The sequence below is a fragment of the Leptopilina heterotoma genome, unplaced genomic scaffold, assembly GCF_015476425.1.
Source record: "Leptopilina heterotoma isolate Lh14 unplaced genomic scaffold, ASM1547642v1 Lhet_65, whole genome shotgun sequence".
Classification (NCBI taxonomy): domain Eukaryota; kingdom Metazoa; phylum Arthropoda; class Insecta; order Hymenoptera; family Figitidae; genus Leptopilina; species Leptopilina heterotoma.
This window is the reverse complement of record NW_025111152.1, coordinates 756,297-778,358: the sequence shown is the minus strand read 5'-3', so window position 1 is coordinate 778,358 and position 22,062 is coordinate 756,297. Positions and strand designations below refer to the sequence as shown.

The window sequence follows — 22,062 nt, the reverse complement described above, 5'->3', positions numbered from 1 at the left end:
TTTATAGAAAATGTAAAAACAATAAAGTTTTATTTTTTGTACCACACTCACTCATTAATAATGTCATACGTACGTGTCATGACGATTTAGGACACATAGGAGTAGATAAAGTTGTCGATAAATTAATGTCCGTTTATTGGTTTCCGAATTTAAGACAAAAAGTAAAATTGTACATCGAAAATTGTTTAAAATGTATAGAGTTTTCGCCGAAAAGCGGTAAAGTGGAAGGATACTTGCATAGTATCCCAAAAAAAGTGTTCCGTTCGACACAATTCATGTCGACCATTATGGTCCTTTAGAAAAAACAAAAAAGGGAAACAAACATGTGTTTTCTGTCATCGACGGTTTCACAAAATTTATAAAATTGTATGCGTGTAAATCAACGAAATCTGAAGAAGCTATATCTCATTTGAACGATTATTTTAGAAATTATAGCGTTCCGAAAAGAATAATTAGTGATAGAGGTACATGCTTTACCTCTAAAGTATTTGTTGATTTTCTGGAAGGAAAATCAATTAAGCAGGTGTAGCCGTAGGTACGCCACGCGCCAACGGGCAAGTGGAAAGATTTAATCGCGTTTTAACTCCCATGCTAGCGAAAATGTGCGATAGTCCCGAAAAATGGGACATTGTCCTTGAAAATGTTGAACATTCGATTAATAATACCATTTGTCGATCTACTGGCAAAACGCCCAGCCGATTATTATTTGGCGTTAATCAAACAGGTCAAGTGAATGACAATATTAGACTACACTGAAAGAATTTTAGGCAGGCTGCTGACTTTTCATGTCCGAAATAAGTACCCCTTGCTCAGGGCTCGCAGCTCACCTCAAAAAAGCGAGCATCTACTCCCGAAAGGTGAGCAGCTGCCCCTGAGGAGTTGCTGCTTACCTTTCGGGAGTAGATTCTTGCCTTTTTGAGGTTAACTGCGAGCTTAAGGCAGCGAGCTCTAGCGGCACTCATGTAAAGCCTGCAGCCTGCCCAAAATTCTTTCAGTGTAGAATTAGAATTATGTGACGAAAGCGAAAATTCCTTAGAAAATATGCGACAGGCCGCCTCCGAAAAAATAGCAAAAAGCCAAGAAAATAATGAGCGCGCCTACAATGAAAAGAGGAAAAACCCAACCATGTATAGCGTAGGAGATTATGTTATGATAAGAAACTTCGACTGTACTCCGGGTGTCAATAAAAAGCTTATACCTTCTTTCAAAGGGCCTTATGTCGTAAAAGAAGTGTTAGACCACGATAGATATATTGTAACGGACATCGAAGGCTTTCAATTGACACAAATACCTTATACCGGAACTGTGGGACCCGACAAAATGAAACATTGGGTCCGACAATTGTCATAATAAAATAAAGAAAAATTTGTGTTTTGTATATTTGAGACAGCATGTGTTGGGAACCGATTGAAAATGCTGCAGGTAAGACTTTGTAAACCTTCCACCCCCGAAAGATCGGCAGTACAAAATTAACCTTTTAAGAATAAACACTTTTTTTAAAATGAACACGAGCCTCTCCCAATTATTTAACGCCCTATCCATCCTACAAGTATTTAATTTTTAAAAACGTAACATGTAAATAAATAGAATATTTCTCTACACAACTGACGTGGTGTTTTAGTTTAATTTTGTATCTAAATTAGAGCTGTGCAAAATAATTCGAACCGAACTGTTCGAATTTTTTCGCCTAGTTCGAATGTCGAAAATTCGACATTCGAGTTAGCTTAGTTCGAATGTCGGTTTTTCGACATTCAAACTAGCCCAGTTCGAATGTCGAAAAACCGACATGCGAACTGCCCAGTTCGGATGTCAAATATTCGACATTCGAGTTACTACAAAATTCGAACCGAACCGAGTTGTGTTCGGTTTAAGTACGCTAAAATGTCGAATTCTAAAATTCGACATTTCAGTCGCCCAGTTCGGATGTCGAATATTCGAGATTCGATATTTCGGCGCCCCAAAACCGAACAAAACTCGGTTCGGTTCGAATTTTGCACAGCTCTAATCTAAATATTTTAAATTTAAAGTAAAAAAAAAAGTTTGTTATGTGGGGCAAAGGCAATATTGAACATAATTTGGTTAAAAACAATTAAATATTCGAATTTTCTATGTATTAATTCACAATATAAGGTTAAAATCACTAAAAGTTTTTATTTTTTATTTAAATAGTCTTTTTTTTGTAGTCGGAAGTGGAAAAAATGTGAATTTAGATACACTCGAATCTTGTTATAACGAATCTCGTTACAACGTTCTCTCGTTACAACGAACATTAAAACTCTCGATACAACGACAAAAAAAACACGAACGAATTTAAGAATTTAATTTAACCAAAATTTTGGTTAACTCAAAAACAAACGACTAAGTTAATCAACCCTTAACTTTATTTAACCTAAAGAATCAGTGATCTGATTATTATTAAAAATTCTTACTTTTTCTTTTAACTGATTCCATAATGCAGAAACTTTTAATATAAATAAACATACTTTACGAAATTTTTTACACGTATTTGACGTTTTGTTCTGTTAATCACAGATAAATTCATGTGTTTGAATAGAACGTGAAGTAGGATTCCTCCTTCCGTCGTAATATCGAGATTTCGAAGTCCCAAGATCGTCGTTATAACGAGAATCGAGTGTACCTGAGTAATGAATTCCAGGTTATGTGGGGATGACCGCTCTTGTTCTGGTCGACTTACTAAAAACCACTCCCGTCTTAATATGGATTATTCTTCAACCCACGGAACTACCTATTGGCTTTTAACTTCGTGGGGTGAAGGTCCCATTATATCGCTTACGCGACTCTTCCGTGCCGCTCTTGTTCTGGCTTTATTTTCTCCTTGTCCTTGACAGAGTCTTCTTTGCCTCGTCGAGGGCAGTTCTGAAGACTCTGCATCTCCCTGATCCAGCGACATGTTGGATGATTTCCTTTTCGCCGAACTTCGCCTTGCATAAGAAGCAGCATGAGCTCTTCCTACAATCTGCTGCCTTATGGCCGGCTTCTCCGCACTTGAAGCACGCAGCTGACCTATCTACCGCTTGTCAATCTCTGCCTATATGGCTATAGTCAAGGCACCTATGGCACCTTGTGACCATAACTCTCCTACTAATTTTGCAGGACACAAAACCGATTTTAATGTGCCCTATCTTCTCCAGCTTGTTAACTTCTTCTTGGGAGGTGACTACGACGGCGAGCTTAATACCTCGCTTATTTGGTCCGAGGACTGTCACCTTCCTGCTTCCTGCTGGCACCGTAGATAGTTTGTTCAGGGCCTCTTTAACATCCTCCTGTTCGGTAAGTATGTCCATGTCGCGGATCTCCAGCACAGTCTGCCGATCCGCCATTTGCACCTTACCTAGGTCGCCGATCACCTTTGTCACCTCTTCGGTGAACAACTTCTTGTTCGAAGACCCCCAATTTCAATGAGAAGGTCTCCCTTTTTAGTGGGTACAGCTCCCACAACCCTTGTCTGGCTGGCCTCCAAGTCAGCCTCTTTTCGAACCTTCGCTAGCACTTCGGCGAAGGTAGTTCCTTCAGCCACTTTGACGACCATTGTGGCTCTTCCCTTCTTATCTGGAGTTGGCTTTGTTCCGTTTTCATCTCCTTGCCTTGGGACCTTTTAGAAGGTCCCTCCTCCCTTTTCCTTTTTGGATCCTTCGCAAGCTCAGGATCACTTCTGAGGAAGGATTTCGCTTCTGAGCATCCAAGACGACGTTTCTCAACACGATCGCGTTACAACGATCTTGTCTAACTCTACGATCCTGTCTGGCCTCTTCCGACCAGGTCAATCCCTGGTAGAGACTCTCATCCTTTTTCGTAGCTGCTGCGTGCTTCTCCTTGATCTCCTGTATGAGCGATTTCATGCTTTTGAGTCCATCCTTGATTGTCATATTGACATTCCTTTGGACCTCGCAGGACTTCATCATCTTGTTAACCTCTTCCTCCATTGCTAGAATGCATGTTGCCTCTTCCTACCGCAGCTTAATGCATTTATCTCGATCTTGGTTGCAGCTTGCAATGTCCTTTGCCGAGGAATTACTGAAGACAAAAATGCCTATCCACGATGATCTGTGGAACTCCCAACGCGTTGCTGCCCTCCTGCATCCATGGGCCACTGGCCACCGCCCTCACGCTCGAAAGCGCTTGACGATCGGAACCAGTGAGGGATTTAGCCGAAGCACTACCCCGCAGGTACTCCTCGTTTTTACAATCGCTCATACTTAATGTTTGTCCCTTGTCGAGGAACAAGCGAGCATAAACAGGGTACTAACATCTGGCCAAGATGGGCCCTGAACCGCCTCCGTTAGTTACATAGATGTTATAGCATTGCCGGAGCATTGATGCGACGTCTATGATATCCAAGGGCACGTGAACATGTTCGTTCGGACGTGGAGGTCGATGTGTCTCTCCAACACAGTAAAAACAAAGTCTTAAATTTAATGGTGGCTAGTTTTAATTTTTGACTTATCTTAAGCTATCAACTTTATTTAATCATAAAAACTAACTGAAAATTAAAGTTAGTTGTACTCTTACTTAAATAAAACTCAGTTTGTAATTTATTTGTAATACACCGGACTTAATTTCAGATCCAATGGTATTAATAAAAAGTTGGATGAAATTAACTTCTAATAAGGTACGCTAACAGCTGACTGTAAGTCTGGCGAGGCTGAAAAAGTTGATTGTGACGTCACAAGGGACGCAATTTGCAAACGTGAAAAGTCTGAATAGCGCGTCGCGTCGCCGGTTTACTTTTGACTCGTGTTTTATTAATAATATATAAGTCCATAAATTATATTTATAATTGGTGAATCTTAGACAGAAAGTTTAGTTTTATTAGTATGTTAATATTTTAATTCGATTATAAACAAGTTTATAAAAATTTTATAATCTTAATTTCACCTAATATAGGGGCGCATGATTATTCCCCAAATGTCATTTTTCCGAAATGTTATTTTACCGAACTGCACTTTTGCGAATACTCATTTTTGCGAAAAGCCAATTTTGCGAAATGTCACTTTTGCGAATTAACATTTTTTCGAAAAGCTTTTTTTGCGAATTGTCATTTTTGCGAATCGCCATTTTTACGAATTGTCAATTTTCCGAAAAGTCATTTTTGCGAATTGTCATTTTTACGAAAAGACATTTTTGTGAAATGTCATTTTTGCGAAAAGACATTTTTCTGAAAAGTCATTTTTGCGATTAGTCATTTTTGCGAAAAGTAATTTTTGCGAATTGACATTTTTGCGAATTGTCATTTTTGAGAAATGTCATTTTTGCGAATTGTCACTTTTGCGAATCGCCATTTTTACGAATTGTCATTTTTACGAATTGTCATTTTTGCGAATAGTCATTTTTGCGAAAAGTTATTTTTACGAATTGTCATTTTTGCGAATTGCCATTTTTACGAATTGTCAATTTTCCGAAAAGTCATTTTTGCGAATCGTCATTTTTACGAATTGTCAAATTTCCGAAAAGTCATTTTTGCGAATTGTCATTTTTGCGAAAAATACAATAGAAAACTTGTAGGTCTATAAATTCACTATTGTATTTTTCGTAAAAATGACAATTCGCAAAAATGACTTTTCGGAAAATTGACCATTCGTAAAAATGGCGATTCACAAAAATGACTTTTCGGAAAATTGACAATTCGTAAAAATGTCAATTCGCAATAATGACAATTCGCAAAAAAAGCTTTTCGCAAAAATGACAATTCGTAAAAATGACTTTTCGCAAAAATGACTATTCGCAAAAATGACAATTCGTAAAAATGGCGATTTGTAAAAATGGCGATTCGCAAAAGTGACAATGCGCAAAAATGACAATTCGCAAAAATGGCAATTCTTAAAAATGACTTTTCGCAAAAATGGCTTTTCGCAAAAATGACATTTCACAAAAATGTCTTTTCGTAAAAATGACAATTCGCAAAAATGAGTTTTCGAAAAATTGACAAATATAAAAATGTCGATTAGCAAAAATGACTTTTCGGAAAATTGACAATTCGTAAAAATGGCCATTCGCAAAAATGACAATTCGCAAAAATAGCTTTTCGCAAAAATGACAATTCGCAAAAGTGACATTTCGCAAAATTGGCTTTTCGCAAAAATGACTATTCGCAAAAGTGCAGTTCGGTAAAATGACATTTCGGAAAAATGACATTTGGGGAATAATCATGCGTCCCCCTAATATATATGTGCATTAGCATTTAATTCTTTATCTTAAAGAGAGAAATTTCCACTGATAGTTTTAATAATTGTTGTTTGTTATAAGAAATTAAATGTGACATATGTTTATTTTAATAAAGTTCAAGAATATGGACATACACTGTAAAAACCGCCTTTAAGCTCGAAATTTGTCTTTTTTCAAGGTGTAAACGGAAGACTCCCCAATTGATACAAGTAAGGTGTTAAATAAACTGAAATTCAACTGTAAGCTTGTAAGAAGGCTGAAATTTAGCTAGATGGTTTGGCTGAATTTTAGCCTTCTTACTAGCTTACAGTTGAATTTCAGTTCATTTAACACCTCACTTGTATCAATTGGGGAGTATTCTTTTTAAACTTCTAATCATTACTGACATTCAGCCAATATGGTCTACTTCCGTTTACACCTTGAAAAAAGACAAATTTCTGGCTTAAAGGAAGACTTTGTTTTTACAGTGAAGATAGCAGGAAGTTTCCGCAGAGGGAGTGCATCCTGGTATCTCTTCACAGAGTTTACTATTTAAATAGTTTAATTCTTTTAATAATATGTTGTTAACCTTATGTTTCGTAAATATTATACTAATAAATATCACTTGTTAATTTTTTTAAGGCTTATAAATGCTTTCTTTTAGAAATATAAGCGAAAACGTCGCTGCCCCAGCGTGTGGGGCAAAGGCATTTTTTGCATTGTTTTTAAATTTTATTAAATAATGTATTTATAATTATAATATACTAAATAACAACTATTAAAATTTCTTGTTGATTAGTTTTAGAATAATGAAAAACAATTATTACCGCATAAATTAATTGCTTAATTTAAAAAATATACATCGATAAATGTAAACCTAGCGCCTTTGCCCCACTTTCCCCTAAATTCATTCTATTCAAATATCACTATATTCGAAAAGTCAAAAATGGCATCCAGGAAAAATAATTTCTGTTTAATTTTTTCTGACAAAGATAATACCTATAACATTATGGAGAAACAAGAAATATTAAAGTGTCTAAAAACCTCAAAAATTTGCTTACGTAATACTTGAATGGCTCCTTGATTATTTACTAATTTAATATGTAATTATCAATTTATTAATTATTTACTTGATGCTTATTATTATGCATTTTATTTATTATTCAATAATTATTTAATTTTTTATTCTTATTATTTATTAGTTAATAACTTGTTTATTATTTTTATTCATTATTTAACAATTAATTATTTACTGGTTTATTATTGCTCTCTATCTTACATAGAGTAGAACGGGGTGAAATAGCCACATTTTTACATTTTAATTTATAAAATCTGAATTAAAATTTTTTTTCTCAAATTTACAATTGGCATTGAAAATTTAGTTATTAAGCTTGAATATTCTTGACGGAAATATTTTTTATCCCATGAAAGGACTAAGTTATAAGAGTTTTACGAAAGCTCTGCAAGTGGCTTTTTTGTACCACCTGGTGGGGGGAGAAAGCCACCTCTCGATTTTATCAAAATATGTTATTAATTTTGGTATTTTTATAGTTTTCCTTTATTTACATGACAAATAATCTTAGTTTTAAAATATTTTAATAAATTTTAAAGAGCTTTTATCAAGGAAAATTAAATATTATGTTAAGTTTACCTGTTTTCGATTTACACTGCCAAGTTTTTGTACCTTTTTTTAAATTCTTCCTTAAATTTCACCACAGATGCCATATTTTGTTGCAACCGTTTTTTCGTTGTTTATTTTTAACGCACTTTATACTATTTTTTCGTCGTGTTTAATTAATTTTATTAAGTAAACACGCGAAAATTTTGTAAAATTAGAAGGTTAGTTTAAGTAGAAAACAAATGAATTTCACATAATATTAAATGGCTTTTGTCCCTGGCTTTTTCACCCCCAAGACCAGTTTTTCTAAAAGCTAAAATAAATTTTAAATTCAGTTCAATTTCCAAAAATTATCATTGTATACGTTTTGAGTATAGTTTTCTCCTTATGTACAAACATTTACTTTTATTACCCGTTCACTTAAACAGGCTGTAATATGTTCGAAAAGTTCATCGAAATATTATACGCAGAGCAACTAAAAAATTAAAATTACAATAAAAATTATATTAATATAGGTACAACATCCAAACTAGTATCAAAAGTTGCGTATTAACTGATAGTATTTATATTCTAAATAGCTGATAAATCGGTTTAATAGTTTTCAAATAAAAGTCAAATGGCTTTTTTGCACCATAGCTATTTCACCCCGCTCTACTCTATTATTTATTAATTGATATTTACTAATTTATTATAGCTGATAAATCGGTTTAATAGTTTTCAAATAAAAGTCAAATGGCTTTTTTGCACCATAGCTATTTCACCCCGCTCTACTCTATTATTTATTAATTGATATTTACTAATTTATTATTAAATTGTCAATTTATTTGTCTTCATTTAATTATTGGCTAAGGCTTGTATATTATTTTTTTTTTGTAGTCGGAAGTGGAAAATCTGTAAATTCAGATACCTGGATAAATAAACCCAGGTTATGTGGGGATGACCGCTCTTGTTCTGGTCGACCCACTAAAAACCACTCCCGTCTTGATTTGGGACACTTTGATCGACCTGCGGCACTACATATTATTATTGTTACTCATTCTATTATTTATTCAATAATTAATTACTTACTTATTGTTTTTCTTTATAATTTTTTACTTGTCTATTATTATTATTATTATTATTATTATTATTATTATTTAAAGTTGGAATTATTTGTCAACTGCCTTTGCCATGGTTTTGCCTTGTTTGAGGTACTTTTGTGTTCAGCCATGGTTTTGACATGGAAAAGTTACTCATTTTGTAATGAAAATTATGAACATTTGTAGAGCAGCTAAATAGTAGTGATTCATGTCGAAAGGATATAGTTACATTTTTCGTTCGGTTGACAACCGTTCGTGTCTTTGTTTGACAACGAACAGTTCTCACAATCTTTTGTTTAATTTCGAATTTTATCGATTCGATTTTCAAACGAATTCGACCGAAATATTATGAAAATGGCAAAGACTTCTTAAAAGTAATATTGTATACAACCTATAAATAGATATTAAAATTGAAGAAAAGTCTAAAATATGGACATCAATCTTAATAAAAGACAATTATCAAAGTTAGAAATAAAAATATAATAATGTTAAAAATATATAAATGTATTTTTGGTTAAAGAAAACATTGTTAATGAAAATTTTTACTTTCACGCATTACAGATATATTTGATTTATTTTTTTTATTTATTTTTACCGTTTTTCTTTAATTTTTAAAACAGTCAACTCTACCAATAGTGCCGCCATCAATAGTGCGACTTCTCTTTCTCGCTCGAGCTCTATCCCCACTTTCATGACTCTTCTTCTTCTTCTTAGATGACTTTTGGCTACGCCGACTGTCAGAACATAAAATATATGAACTTATGAAGAATAAGAATCGAAGGTGATGTTCCGTAAGTTGTATAAGACTATGAATATTTATTTATGAATCTGCCTCCAACAAGTAAGCAAGAGAACTGTCCGTCTAGATGGTTTAGTCGAGTGAAAGGGTAAGGATTGAAATTTGGACACATGAGTCCTTGTCTTCTCATATTTAAACAAAATAGTGATCATAGGTCAGATATTTTCCTAACTCTCCAACCACTTGCTCATTGGGCGCGATAATGAGTTCATCTATATCAGCCGAGTTAAGATCTGTGTTGGGGAATTTGTTGGATAGGAATTAGAGCTGTGCAAAATTCGAACCGAACCGAGTTTTGTTCGGTTTTGGGGCGCCGAAATGTCGAATATTCGACATTCGAACTGGGCGACTGGAATGTCGAATTTTAGAATTCGACATTTTAGCGTACTAAAACCGAACACAACTCGGTTCGGTTCGAATTTTGTAGTAACTCGAATGTCGAATATTCGACATCCGAACTGGGCTAACTCGAATGTCGAATTTTCGACATTCGAACTAGGGAAAAAAAATTCGAACAGTTCGGTTCGAATTATTTTGCACAGCTCTAATAGGAATCTTTTTTTTTTGATTTAATGGCTTTTTGCAAAGCAGATAGCCAAAGCACTGGATAGGAATCTGATGAGGTCAGGTCTGGCCAGTGCCAGGGTTGGACACTCAAACAAAACATGGTTCATTGTTCGTCGTGCCTCGCCGCATCTCTAGCGTGCCGCTTCAATCCAGTTAATCCTCTTAAGATGCTCAATGATCAAAATATGTCCCGTTCTCATTCTGGTTATGGAGTTAATCCAGCTCCTCGAAAGGTCGATATCCCGCAACCATGATCTGACTGTTTTGTAGGAGACTCTTGAGAAGTATTTGTGCCCCGTCAGGTTCCTCTCTGAGTATGGCCAGTGATTCTGTCCGGGGCAAAGACACACATTCTTAAATGGTAATTTAGAATAGACTCTGTTGATGCATGAGTTATTAATTTCACGACTTATCACATCAATATAGTCATTACCCTGTATGTCATTGTGTGAGGGTATCCTCCGGAATTTAAAGGAAGGTGAGGAAACTGAAAAGGAGGATGCGGAGAGTATATTCAAGATTTTAAAAATTAAGTAGGGATTATCTTTAAATAAAAGGTAGTTTTTAAGACGATTGATGGATAGAGACCCATACTTTATGCAAGTCGCATAATCGCATAATGTTCTCGAACTGAGCATAACTTCTGTATTTTGTGAGTTATTAAGAATTCATACAAAATAAATGTGATTTGTGATCGCATCCAATCGCATAATTATACTTTCAGTGCGTAATTTTTTTTCATTGCATAATTTAACACTATTTGCATAATCATCGCATAATTGTTAATTTTATGTATAAAAATGCTATAAAGTATCTTTTATATGATTTTAATAAATTTTTAAACGTTGTTACTTCCCGGTCAATGCATAGACTATGCTAAGTTTATATTTTTGAGACGATTTAAACCAATGTCTAGACTGATCTCATTACTTTACTTGTTTCTATAAAGAAAATTTTACATTTTGAAAAGATTAAAAGTTTTTAATAAAATAAATTCAGGGACCGTTACGAAAGTTTAGTTTCGTTTTAGTTTCGGGGTTGATACAAAACTAAATTAACAAACTGAGTTTAGTTTTGTGTCGACTCGAAACTAAATTAACATACTGAATTTAGATTCGTGTTGACTCGAAACCAAATTAATAAATTGAATTTAGTTTCGAGATACGAAACTAAACTAAAAAAATTAAATTTATTACAGTGTAGATCGAAAACAAGTGTCTGAGAAACTCAATTATTTAGTTTCAATTAAAAAATCGCAGCAAAAAACAAAATATTGAAAGTAATAATATTATTATAACCTTAATACTAGATATAAAGCAGTATAAAGAGACTTCAATAGAAAATAAAGTGGAAAAAGTGAATCTAACTTTCATGAATATTAAATATTGAAATATTTCGTTTTTTAGTGATTTTTTTACTGACATTAAATATTTAAGTTTATCGGACTTTAGTTTCGAGTTGACACGAAACTAAATTAAATTAAACGTAAATTTTAAATTTAGTTTCGTTTCAGAATCGGTCCCTGATGATAATATAAAATGCGTTAAAAAAGAAATTTACATTTTATTTAATTATAAAAATAACTTTATGCACGGGAAAAAAATTTTACTTGGAGCAACTACAACTTTCATTATATTAGTGAATTTTTTATTCATTTCAGTTAAAACTTTCGCTATATACACGATTGATGCCAAAGTTAAACTTCTATTATTGTTCATTTAATTGTTTTTATGTTAAAAAATTATTTATTAACTATATTAAAACCATTTAAAAATTATTATTTACAAATAAAACCTAACCATGCGTCATTGTATAATTTTATTTTCATCGCACAATTTTTGCATAATATTTAGCTTTTTCATTGCATAATTTCAAAATTTTCATTGACACAAAATAGTGTGTCTATTGATGGAGAACAGAGAGTCTGAAACTATAAGGATGTTATTCCTACGCTGATCTACTGCGTATTTTATTGCCGAGTAGATTGCATAGAGATCGGCTGTCAGGATAGAGGTATACGATTGAAGAGGTGTACCCTGGGTATGCTTTAGCTCTTCATCAAAGAAGGCCGCCGATACCAGGCCAGAAACTGGGTTTAAGGAAGCATCAGTGAAAATGGGACTGTATCCCGCATATGCTGTGGAAAGTATATCTCTAAAGAGAGTTTCAGGAGAGTCTTGAGTAGGGCTCCGGAGGTGGTGTCGTGGAAAGGGTTGACCAGTGCCAATCAAAATACGAAGGTTTCGTTGTTCTATAGATAGATTCAAGCAGGGGAACGATCTGTATGTAAGTAGAAAGCAAAGGAAGCTTGTTAAGGTTTTAAGAAAGAGGATTTAGCTTTAATTTTCTGTTGAGGGTGTAAAGAAGGGGAATAAGGGGATTCTCCTTCCATGAAAAGTTACGCATAATAAAGGAGTTGGTCAGAAATATCCTCCGAAGATCCAAAGGGGGCTCAGCCGCCTCCGCCAAGAGGACATGTATAGGAGTAGATCTCATGCAGCCGATAGCCATCCTGAGGGCGGCAGACTGAACCCTGTTCAGACACTTCAAGGAAGTAGGTGAGGAGTTGAGAAATAGCGGGGAGCCCCAATCCAATATTGCTCTAATTAGATTCTTATGCACCAGCAACGAAAGCGAAGGTGTAATTCGAATTACACGAGACGCGAGAGATTATTCTCATAATACCGAGGGCCTCCGAGGCCTTGTTGGCGAGCATTTTTATATGGAGTGACCGGTTAGCTTCCAATCCAGAAGAATCCCGAGATGCTTCATGGAGTTATCGCAGGTAACCACCGTGGTACTTAGTTTTATAATAATGTTTTCGAAAGTAGAACGCGATTTCGAAAAAATACTACATACTGTCTTATGAGCTGCCACATCCATACCGATCGATTTGAGCCAAATGAAAAGGCTCTCAAGTGCTGCGGAGATGTCGGGGCCAAGGTTCTCGGTGGAAGAGAATCTCGTGTAAAGGAGGAGGTCATTTGGGTGTCAGTGACTAAAGCTGCCACGCAGTCCACCGCAGATCTCTGCTTTCTAAAACCGTACTGGTAGGAAGAGATCAGGCCCCGCCTCTCCACCTCGTGCTCCATACGTCCCTGTATTAGTTTTACCAATATCTTTGACACTACCGAGGTGAGAGCGATGGGGCGGAATCCCTTGCCACCAGGCATCGGAAGAGCCATGGCTCTCATGTACAGCCAGGATTATGGATAGGATAAGTGAAGGAGCATTCTATTAAAAACTATAAGCAACTATAAGCAACCTGGGCCACTGGACCAAGGAATTTAATCATGTCAGCTGTGATGCCATCCAGACCAGCAGCCGATTTTGATGTGGATGTGGAGAGGGCGAATTGGAATTCGTTTTAGTAAACGGTGGAAAATCGACTCCGAGAAGAACAGGAGTGGGCATTAGTGGGATGTCCACGGGAGGAACATCCTCTCTAATCAGATCATTACGGAATTTAGTGTGAGCGTGAGTGGAAGGGTCTGTTGAAGCATTGGTATTGAACTGACCAGATCGTGGTGATAAGACCTTCACTGTTCTCTAAAGTGAGGACATACCTTTAGATGGGGACATATTTTCACAAAAGTTTCTAAAAGCTAAGGTCTTTTAAGCTCTGAGGGTTTTTTTGATTTGTGATATCCCCATGCACTTCTTTTATTAAAAACATGAATTTATTTGGATTTCTTTCAACATTTTTTTTCAATCAAAAGGATAAATTTCACATAAGTACAGTCGTGTCTCATCATTGCAAGAGTCGTGAAAATTTCCCACTCTTCACCCCTCTTAAACGCAAGACACTTATACCACGCCTACTTTCTAGCTTTCCAGGGATGAGCATAGGTACACGGAAAAAATCTTGGGTGACGTGCCGTTCCAAGTAGACCGAAAATGTACGAATGCGATACGACTTTAGTTTGGTGGAGCTGCATTTCCAACTTGGGCGTGCTGAACGCCCAAGATGCGGCTATTGCAGTCCCAAGGTTTTGAGTCTCAAATCTTGGGTGTTCAGCGCCACCAACATGGGAACGTAGATTTCCCGAATTGAGAACGTAGCACATCCAAACTATAGTTCCTCCACTTTCCGACGATTGGGATTGCACGTCACCCAAGATTTTTTCCGTGTATATTCTTTTTGAGTGCCCTCTCTCATTTGGAACCTTCATTGCTGCCCAACTGTCGACACTGACAGTTGATTCTCCGAATTCCGAATATTGCAATAACGAGACACGACTGTATTGGGAACGGTGGTTTTGTAACAATCTAGTGACTTTGACCTATTCTCTCCCTCCATTTTGTTTTTCTACTCTTTCTAACCTGTGAATTGAAGAGAGAGAAAGAAAGAAAATAGGAGGGGAGAATCACAAGGAATAGGCCAATACAAATTTAAAATTTGTATTATTCAATAAATCCGTATAGTAAACCGACTCCAAACTTTGTAAGATATTTTTATTTCGTAAAACTTTTGATATATGTAAAAAAAGTGTGTTTTCTAATTTTCAAAAAACGTGCACGTACATCCTTAAATACTTCAGTATATTTTTTCTACTTTGAAATTAACTTTAATGGTTATGTATCAAATTGCATTTGTTTAAATTTCTCGAAATAGTAATAAATGGACTTATCCATTTTTGGCCGCTTACTCCTCAAGACCTCAAATAAGAAGTTATTAAATATTTTATTTGACAAAATTATTCAAGTTTTGAATAATTGAATTTAGAAATCAGTGAAAGGTCAGGGAAATACAGAATAAATTAATATTGTTTTGTTAGATTTTTATATATTTAGTAGTTATATTATTAATTATTGTTTCTATGTCCATTGTGGCTTTTTTTCGAATTAACCCCAAAAGAAAAAACGAAAAATTATGCTAGACAACACCTACCATTATCATTAATTACCCCACATACATTGCTCTTCTCTCATCCATATCACACCCTGCCCACTTTCATACAAAATCCATTTTCTTATCTGTCGAGTCCTCCATTCATTCACACCTCTCCAACACATGCTCCTATTCTTCCACCTCATGTCCACATACTCTACACATTTTCTCTTCATTCTAAATCTTACTACTCTACTCCACTTTGACTCCCTTCCTCTGCTAGTGAGATATTTTGGCACACCCACCCCCTTCACCATTCTGTACCATTTATTGTATCTCAACTTTTCCCTATATTCCTCTATCTTTCTTAACCAACTGTACGGTCACTCCCGTTTTTCATCCCTCCAGCCATCCTTATCCCTTCCACACCATACTTTAATATAAGCTTTCCGCTTCCATCCCGTCGAAACCAGCTGCTTTGTTCTTTTTCAACCCGTCGATTGCATTGTCCACTCCTTTTCTTTTTCTTTCTCTATTTATCACTTCCCATTCCCTCTTTTCCCTCAGTGCCTCTTCGACCTCTTCTAAAAATTTTCTTTTTTTCGTTCTATCATCCTATGTTCATGTTGCCTCCTCTTGTACTCTTTTCTATCTATATATATGACCTGGTCTATGAAAAGGGACCTTACGTGTCAAAAAATCATTTTTTACTTTTTTATTGATTCGGATAGGGTTTGAAACGCTCTTTAAGATGGTGAAAACCAAAAAATCATAAGTTGATTAAAAGTTTAAAAAAAAAAATTTTAAAGTCAGAAGAAACAAGAGTAAAAATACGAAAAAACTGATTTTTTGTTATTATACAAATTAAAATAACAAAGACGATAATTTTTTATTATTTAGAAAAGCTGACAGTTTCTTTGACAACTGTCAAGAGTTAAAATTTAAATTTGATATCATATTCGTAATCAGCGACCTCAAAAACCTTATTACTGTCTTTTTTACAAAAAACGATCACTTTTTAGAGAAGTTGACAGCTGTCAACTGTAAAATTGTCAATTTAACATCATATTCGTAATCAGCGGCCTCGAAAACCCTTACAAACATGTGTCACTTATTTATACTTATTGTTGCTAGTTAGAAAACTTAGATTATTTTTTCTATGTTTGGGGAGTTTGTTATTAATTTATATAAACAATTATTAAAAAAAAATTTTCATTACTTGTATGTTTTTTATTTTGATACTGTGATTCACGGTGAAGAAAATAAGCCTAAATTGATTTAAAAAAATTACAAGGGTTTTTCTAAGTTAAACTTTAACTGCTGTTTTCTCGAAAACTTGTTTTCGCACGTAAGGACCCTTTTTACTGTCCAGGTCACATATCATTTCCTTCACACTGAAAAACTGTTCGGTTCCGGCAACAAGAATTTGGTTGTACCAACAAAATCTTTTATTTGAAATATGTGCAACAAAACCGTTTGGTTGAGCGAACCAAATTTTTTTGTCGAACATCTACTTTTTCCAAAACAAATTTCAACATTAGTCTTTTGGTATAAAGATGTAAATTTATCAATAAATACTAATAATATTATGAATTGAGGTCAATAATATATTGTTGATCTAACTGCTTATGTTAGAATATGAAAAGAAAGAAAAATAGTAATCTCAACAAAACGATTTTGTTAACATTACAATATTATTCTTCTCAGTGCATAGCATGCTTACTTGTCTCGCATTCCTTATCCCCCCTTTCAACCTTTGTACGGCTCTTACCATACTTTCAATTAACCCTTTCGTTAACCCCCGCTTCCTCTCCATTCTCCATCCTTTTTTCGAATTCTCTTAGTAACTTTTCCACCGTCCACTTGCCCATTTTTTCTACCCTATCTTTCTTTTCTCTCCTCTTCACTTTTCCTTTTAGCTTACAATAACCGCGAAATGATCTGATCCCAGCTCCATTATTCAACCTTATTATTAATTATTGTTAATTAATATTATATATTTTTTATAATTATATCTAGTTAAAAATAAGAAATATAATATAAATATAAACTACAAATTTGAAACATGAAAAAAACCTATTATCAGTATTTAAGGGAAGGAAAAAAACCTTAAATATCTTCAAAATACCTTTTTAAGATAATAAATATTAATAGTAAAATTCTAATTTTACTGGAATGCAAAATATTTTTAACTTAGGTCAAACAAAACTTAGTTTAACTAAGGAAAAAGAGAATCATTCAGAACCAAAAAAGGAAGTAAAAACTGAAACACCAAAACGAAAGAAACCAATTTTAAAGGACAAAAAGGAGACTCCTCAAAGAAAAAGATCTATCGACGATGAGGATAGTGAAGAAGTGAGTCCTGTGAAACCAAAAAGGCGGCGACTAATAATTCCAGATGATGACAGCGACTCTGATGATAATTTCAAACCAGGTTAGAGAAAAAAGACAAGTTCTTCGTATTTCAATGTAACTCAAACCCGCAACGTTTTTAAAAACGAAAAAACAAGACAAATTTTTTTTTTCAAGTTATATTCATCTCTACTTTTTGTGTGCGTAAATTTAAGACATACTTAAAAGTCATTTTCTTAAAAGTAACATCAATTTGAAGTCAAAATAAAATAAATCGTTGCATTATTTTTTAAAAAAGTCGCGGACTGCAGCCTCATAATTATATATCACTAGAGAGAATTAACTTAATGTACAATTGAATATTTTTTAGGTTCTGAAAATGAAGACTCAGATTCTGGGTCTAATAATGCTTCTGAAAGTGATCCGGAAACACCAAGTGAAGATGAATCTCCTCAAGTATGTTCTAATATCATATATTTTTTCTACCTAAAACTTTTTAATTAAATTATGGATTTTTATATTTACCTTTAAGCCAGTGAAGTTTAAAAGATTAAACAAATTCTACGTTTAATTTAATGTGTAATATATTTCTTTTTTTCAGAAAAAGAGGAAGATTGTCAATAAAACACCACGAGCCACAAAAAATAATTCACGAGCTAAAAAGGCTGTTGTAAGTAAATTAAAATTACATCTTTAAAAGTTACAGTGGAACCTCTGTTATCCGAATGTTTTTTTGGCCTCCCGAATCTTTCAAAGCAAAATAACGAAATTTATGCCAAAAAAATCTTTAAAAATCCTGTATTCTCTGTTTTATTAAAATATTATTAAGAATTAATATATACATATATGTATATATTACATATATGTGGAGGTCCACATGAAAAGGGCCCATATTGTCAGTTCTGAGTCAAAATTTCTGAACTGGGCCACCTAAAACAATCTTTTGAAATTTTCATTATGTCTATACATAATTTGTTACAGCCGGGTGATACAAAAACATTCCCGGAATGCGTTTTCAAAAATTTTAATTTTTCAATTAGTTATAAACAATTGAACTTTAAAGTACCTTTTTAGAAAATTTACCATTTCTTCGGTGTTTTTTGATAAAATTTAAAAATATTTGGCAGAAATGTACAAAAATACTGCCTCTATTAATAACAATAAAACATTTAAAAATTCATAATTATTTATGCAAAATAAATTGTTAATTAATTAAACAATTAAAGTTTTAAGTGACTTCTGGACTAGTTACAAGAAAAATTCAAAAACTACTGAAATCTATTTTTTCTACACTTTAATTTCCAAAAAAAAAATCTTAGTACCTTTAATAATTGAGCAAATGACATAATTTTAAAGAGGGGCGTGCAAGCGCTCGGACTGCCGCGGCTGCTGCGCTAGGACGCGTCGAGACACGATTGTTCTTGAAAAAACGTTTATTTAATACGCTTTTCTTATGATTTGATTTTTATTAATTTTCGTTATTCCTTTTGCAATAATATCTATTTAATTAACGTTCGTATTTTTTGAAAATATATTCATTGATTTTTTGTACAAGAGTAAAAATTCCTGAAGTGTAACAGTAAATTTTGAGATTCACTGTATTTACTTGGTAATACATGAAAATGAAACATAATTATGAGATAATCAAATGCCTAGAAGAATTTTTCAAAAAAATTAAATTTCACTTAATTATAAACAATTGAATTTTTTTGCAGTGTTTTATTAAAAAATTAATATCTTGGAACAGAATAAACGAATCGTTATAAAATTTGGTATGTACACTCAGAAAATGGTGTAGTTTCAAATGAAATAATTTAAAAATCAAATTGTTTAATTTTTGTAATTGTTATTGCAAATTTAATTGTTTACTTACAAAATAAACAATGTTCTTAACGTCGTAGGAAGTTTGTTATAAACAAATTAACTTGACAAATGAATTGTTCATTTGTTTATAGTCGAAATGGCATCGTTTTTTCTAAACGTTTTAAAATTGTTACCAATAATATTTTCATAGACATTTTTTCTATAATGAAGTGAAGAGTTCATTTTAAGTTAACTTTATTTGTTTCTATCATAAACAAATAATAAACTATGAAAAATGTCCATAAATATTATTGGTAACATAATTTTAGAACGATTAGAAAAAACGATGCCATTTCGACTATAAACAAATGAACAATTCATTTGTCAAGTTAATTTGTTTATAACAAACTTCCTACGACGTTAAGAACATTGTTTATTTTGTAAGTAAACAATTGTAAGGAACGGGGTCCAACAGTATAATCGTCACAGGGCCTAGCGAAGAGTAGGGAGAAGTTGTAGACGACGATGAAATTGTCGATTCATGTCGAAAATTAGTGGTCGAGGGACCAGAGCGTGCGAAGCATGCGAAATAACTTATCAATTGTGTATAAAGTAAAATTATAAAAACGTGTCAAGTGTTCTGGACGAGACGCTAAGCACAACGCCCGATTGGGGTAATTATTTGTTGAATAATAATATGTGAGTTTTATGTAATAATCCTATATAATTGTATGTGTTCTGAATTTAAAGCGTTTGGTGAATATCTATAAATCATCCGTGTTTTCGTCGATGAGCCTGCACAATTTATACTCACCGTAAAGAATCATTTCGATAGAAATTGTCAACTAAATCTGATATACCGGAGAAGCGTCTACATTGATCAATCTTCCGATTTAGATATTGGTCTTTAAATATATGTCTCCGTTGGAATCTTTTTGGATTTGGCCAACCGAAAGTTCCTTGGACACGCTCTCCGATTAAGGAAAAATCAATCAGAATTTTATTATTATTATTTGACTTCCATCATTGGTGGAAAATTGTTATTATATTGACTCTGGTGAGTTTCTTATTTTGTCTAATTATATAGTGATATATTCGTCCAAATCAATTCTTTCGCTCCCTCGATCACACATTCTTTCTGATAATTTGTAAAGTCATTTATGAATCGAATCTTTTATTGTAAATGTAAATTTATATGTTTTTGAATGAATGTGTATGATTGAAATAGTTGAATGCTTTGTTTGTTTAATATTAATTGTAAAAAAAAAGGAAATTACATTATAATAATTTTAAATTAACTTGAAATATAACTAGACTGATTTTCGTCAATGAATCAACGAATGTAATTAAATAATATTGATTTGAGAAAATATAAATCGATTCAATTAATATAATTTTTGAGAAGGTCGTCACATTAATTTCCTAAAAACAATACTTAACAAATAATTTGTTACACAATTAAATTTGCAATAACAATTACAAAAATTAAACAATTTGATTTTTAAATTATTTCATTTGAAACTACACCATTTTCTGAGTGTACATACCAAATTTTATAACGATTCGTTTATTCTGTTCCAAGATATTAATTTTTTAATAAAACACTGCAAAAAAATTCAATTGTTTATAATTAAGTGAAATTTAATTTTTTTGAAAAATTCTTCTAGGCATTTGATTATCTCATAATTATGTTTCATTTTCATGTATTACCAAGTAAATACAGTGAATCTCAAAATTTACTGTTACACTTCAGGAATTTTTACTCTTGTACAAAAAATCAATGAATATATTTTCAAAAAATACGAACGTTAATTAAATAGATATTATTGCAAAAGGAATAACGAAAATTAATAAAAATCAAATCATAAGAAAAGCGTATTAAATAAACGTTTTTTCAAGAACAATCGTGTCTCGACGCGTCCTAGCGCAGCAGCCGCGGCAGTCCGAGCGCTTGCACGCCCCTCTTTAAAATTATGTCATTTGCTCAATTATTAAAGGTACTAAGATTTTTTTTTTGGAAATTAAAGTGTAGAAAAAATAGATTTCAGTAGTTTTTGAATTTTTCTTGTAACTAGTCCAGAAGTCACTTAAAACTTTAATTGTTTAATTAATTAACAATTTATTTTGCATAAATAATTATGAATTTTTAAATGTTTTATTGTTATTAATAGAGGCAGTATTTTTGTACATTTCTGCCAAATATTTTTAAATTTTATCAAAAAACACCGAAGAAATGGTAAATTTTCTAAAAAGGTACTTTAAAGTTCAATTGTTTATAACTAATTGAAAAATTAAAATTTTTGAAAACGCATTCCGGGAATGTTTTTGTATCACCCGGCTGTAACAAATTATGTATAGGCATAATGAAAATTTCAAAAGATTGTTTTAGGTGGCCCAGTTCAGAAATTTTGACTCTTCTAGTTTTCGAGATAATCGCAATTTAGTAATTTTGGAGCAAAATCTTAATTTTTAAAAATTTTTTATTATCAATCTACATGTTTTGACAAGTCGAATCATGCGGTTTTCATTAATTTATCGATAATTTAACTGTTTGATTTCATTGGTTCTTTAGAAAAATGAAAAGGGCCCATTTTGTCGGTCATTTGCAAAAGTAATCCGTATTTTAAAAATGGAGGTGTGGAGAAATTGAAAACCTCTTGATTTTTCATCTCTAAGGTGTCCTGGACTGTAAATAATTCTTATCTGAATAACTTCCCAGAAGAACCAGAGATAGAACAATTAGTTGGTATCGCAATCTTTAATTTCGTTCTTCTCGAAATGAGGTTTTTGGCGTTCTAAACTTTGAAATTTTGTAACTCAGCAAATTTTTAACCAAAAAAGTTACAAGATC

General features: G+C 33.1%; 1 protein-coding gene across 1 annotated transcript in view; it reads left to right on the top strand.

Annotated features, from left to right (window-relative positions):
- The window catches only part of LOC122509961 (probable DNA mismatch repair protein Msh6), a 79,262-nt gene that overhangs the window by 18,120 nt on the left and 39,080 nt on the right, over positions 1 to 22,062 (top strand). The window contains exons 2-4 of the mRNA XM_043624314.1: positions 17,254 to 17,490; positions 17,779 to 17,864; positions 18,010 to 18,078. Of these exons, the coding sequence (XP_043480249.1) occupies positions 17,254 to 17,490; positions 17,779 to 17,864; positions 18,010 to 18,078 (392 nt within the window). The remainder of the gene's footprint in view (positions 1 to 17,253; positions 17,491 to 17,778; positions 17,865 to 18,009; positions 18,079 to 22,062) is intronic.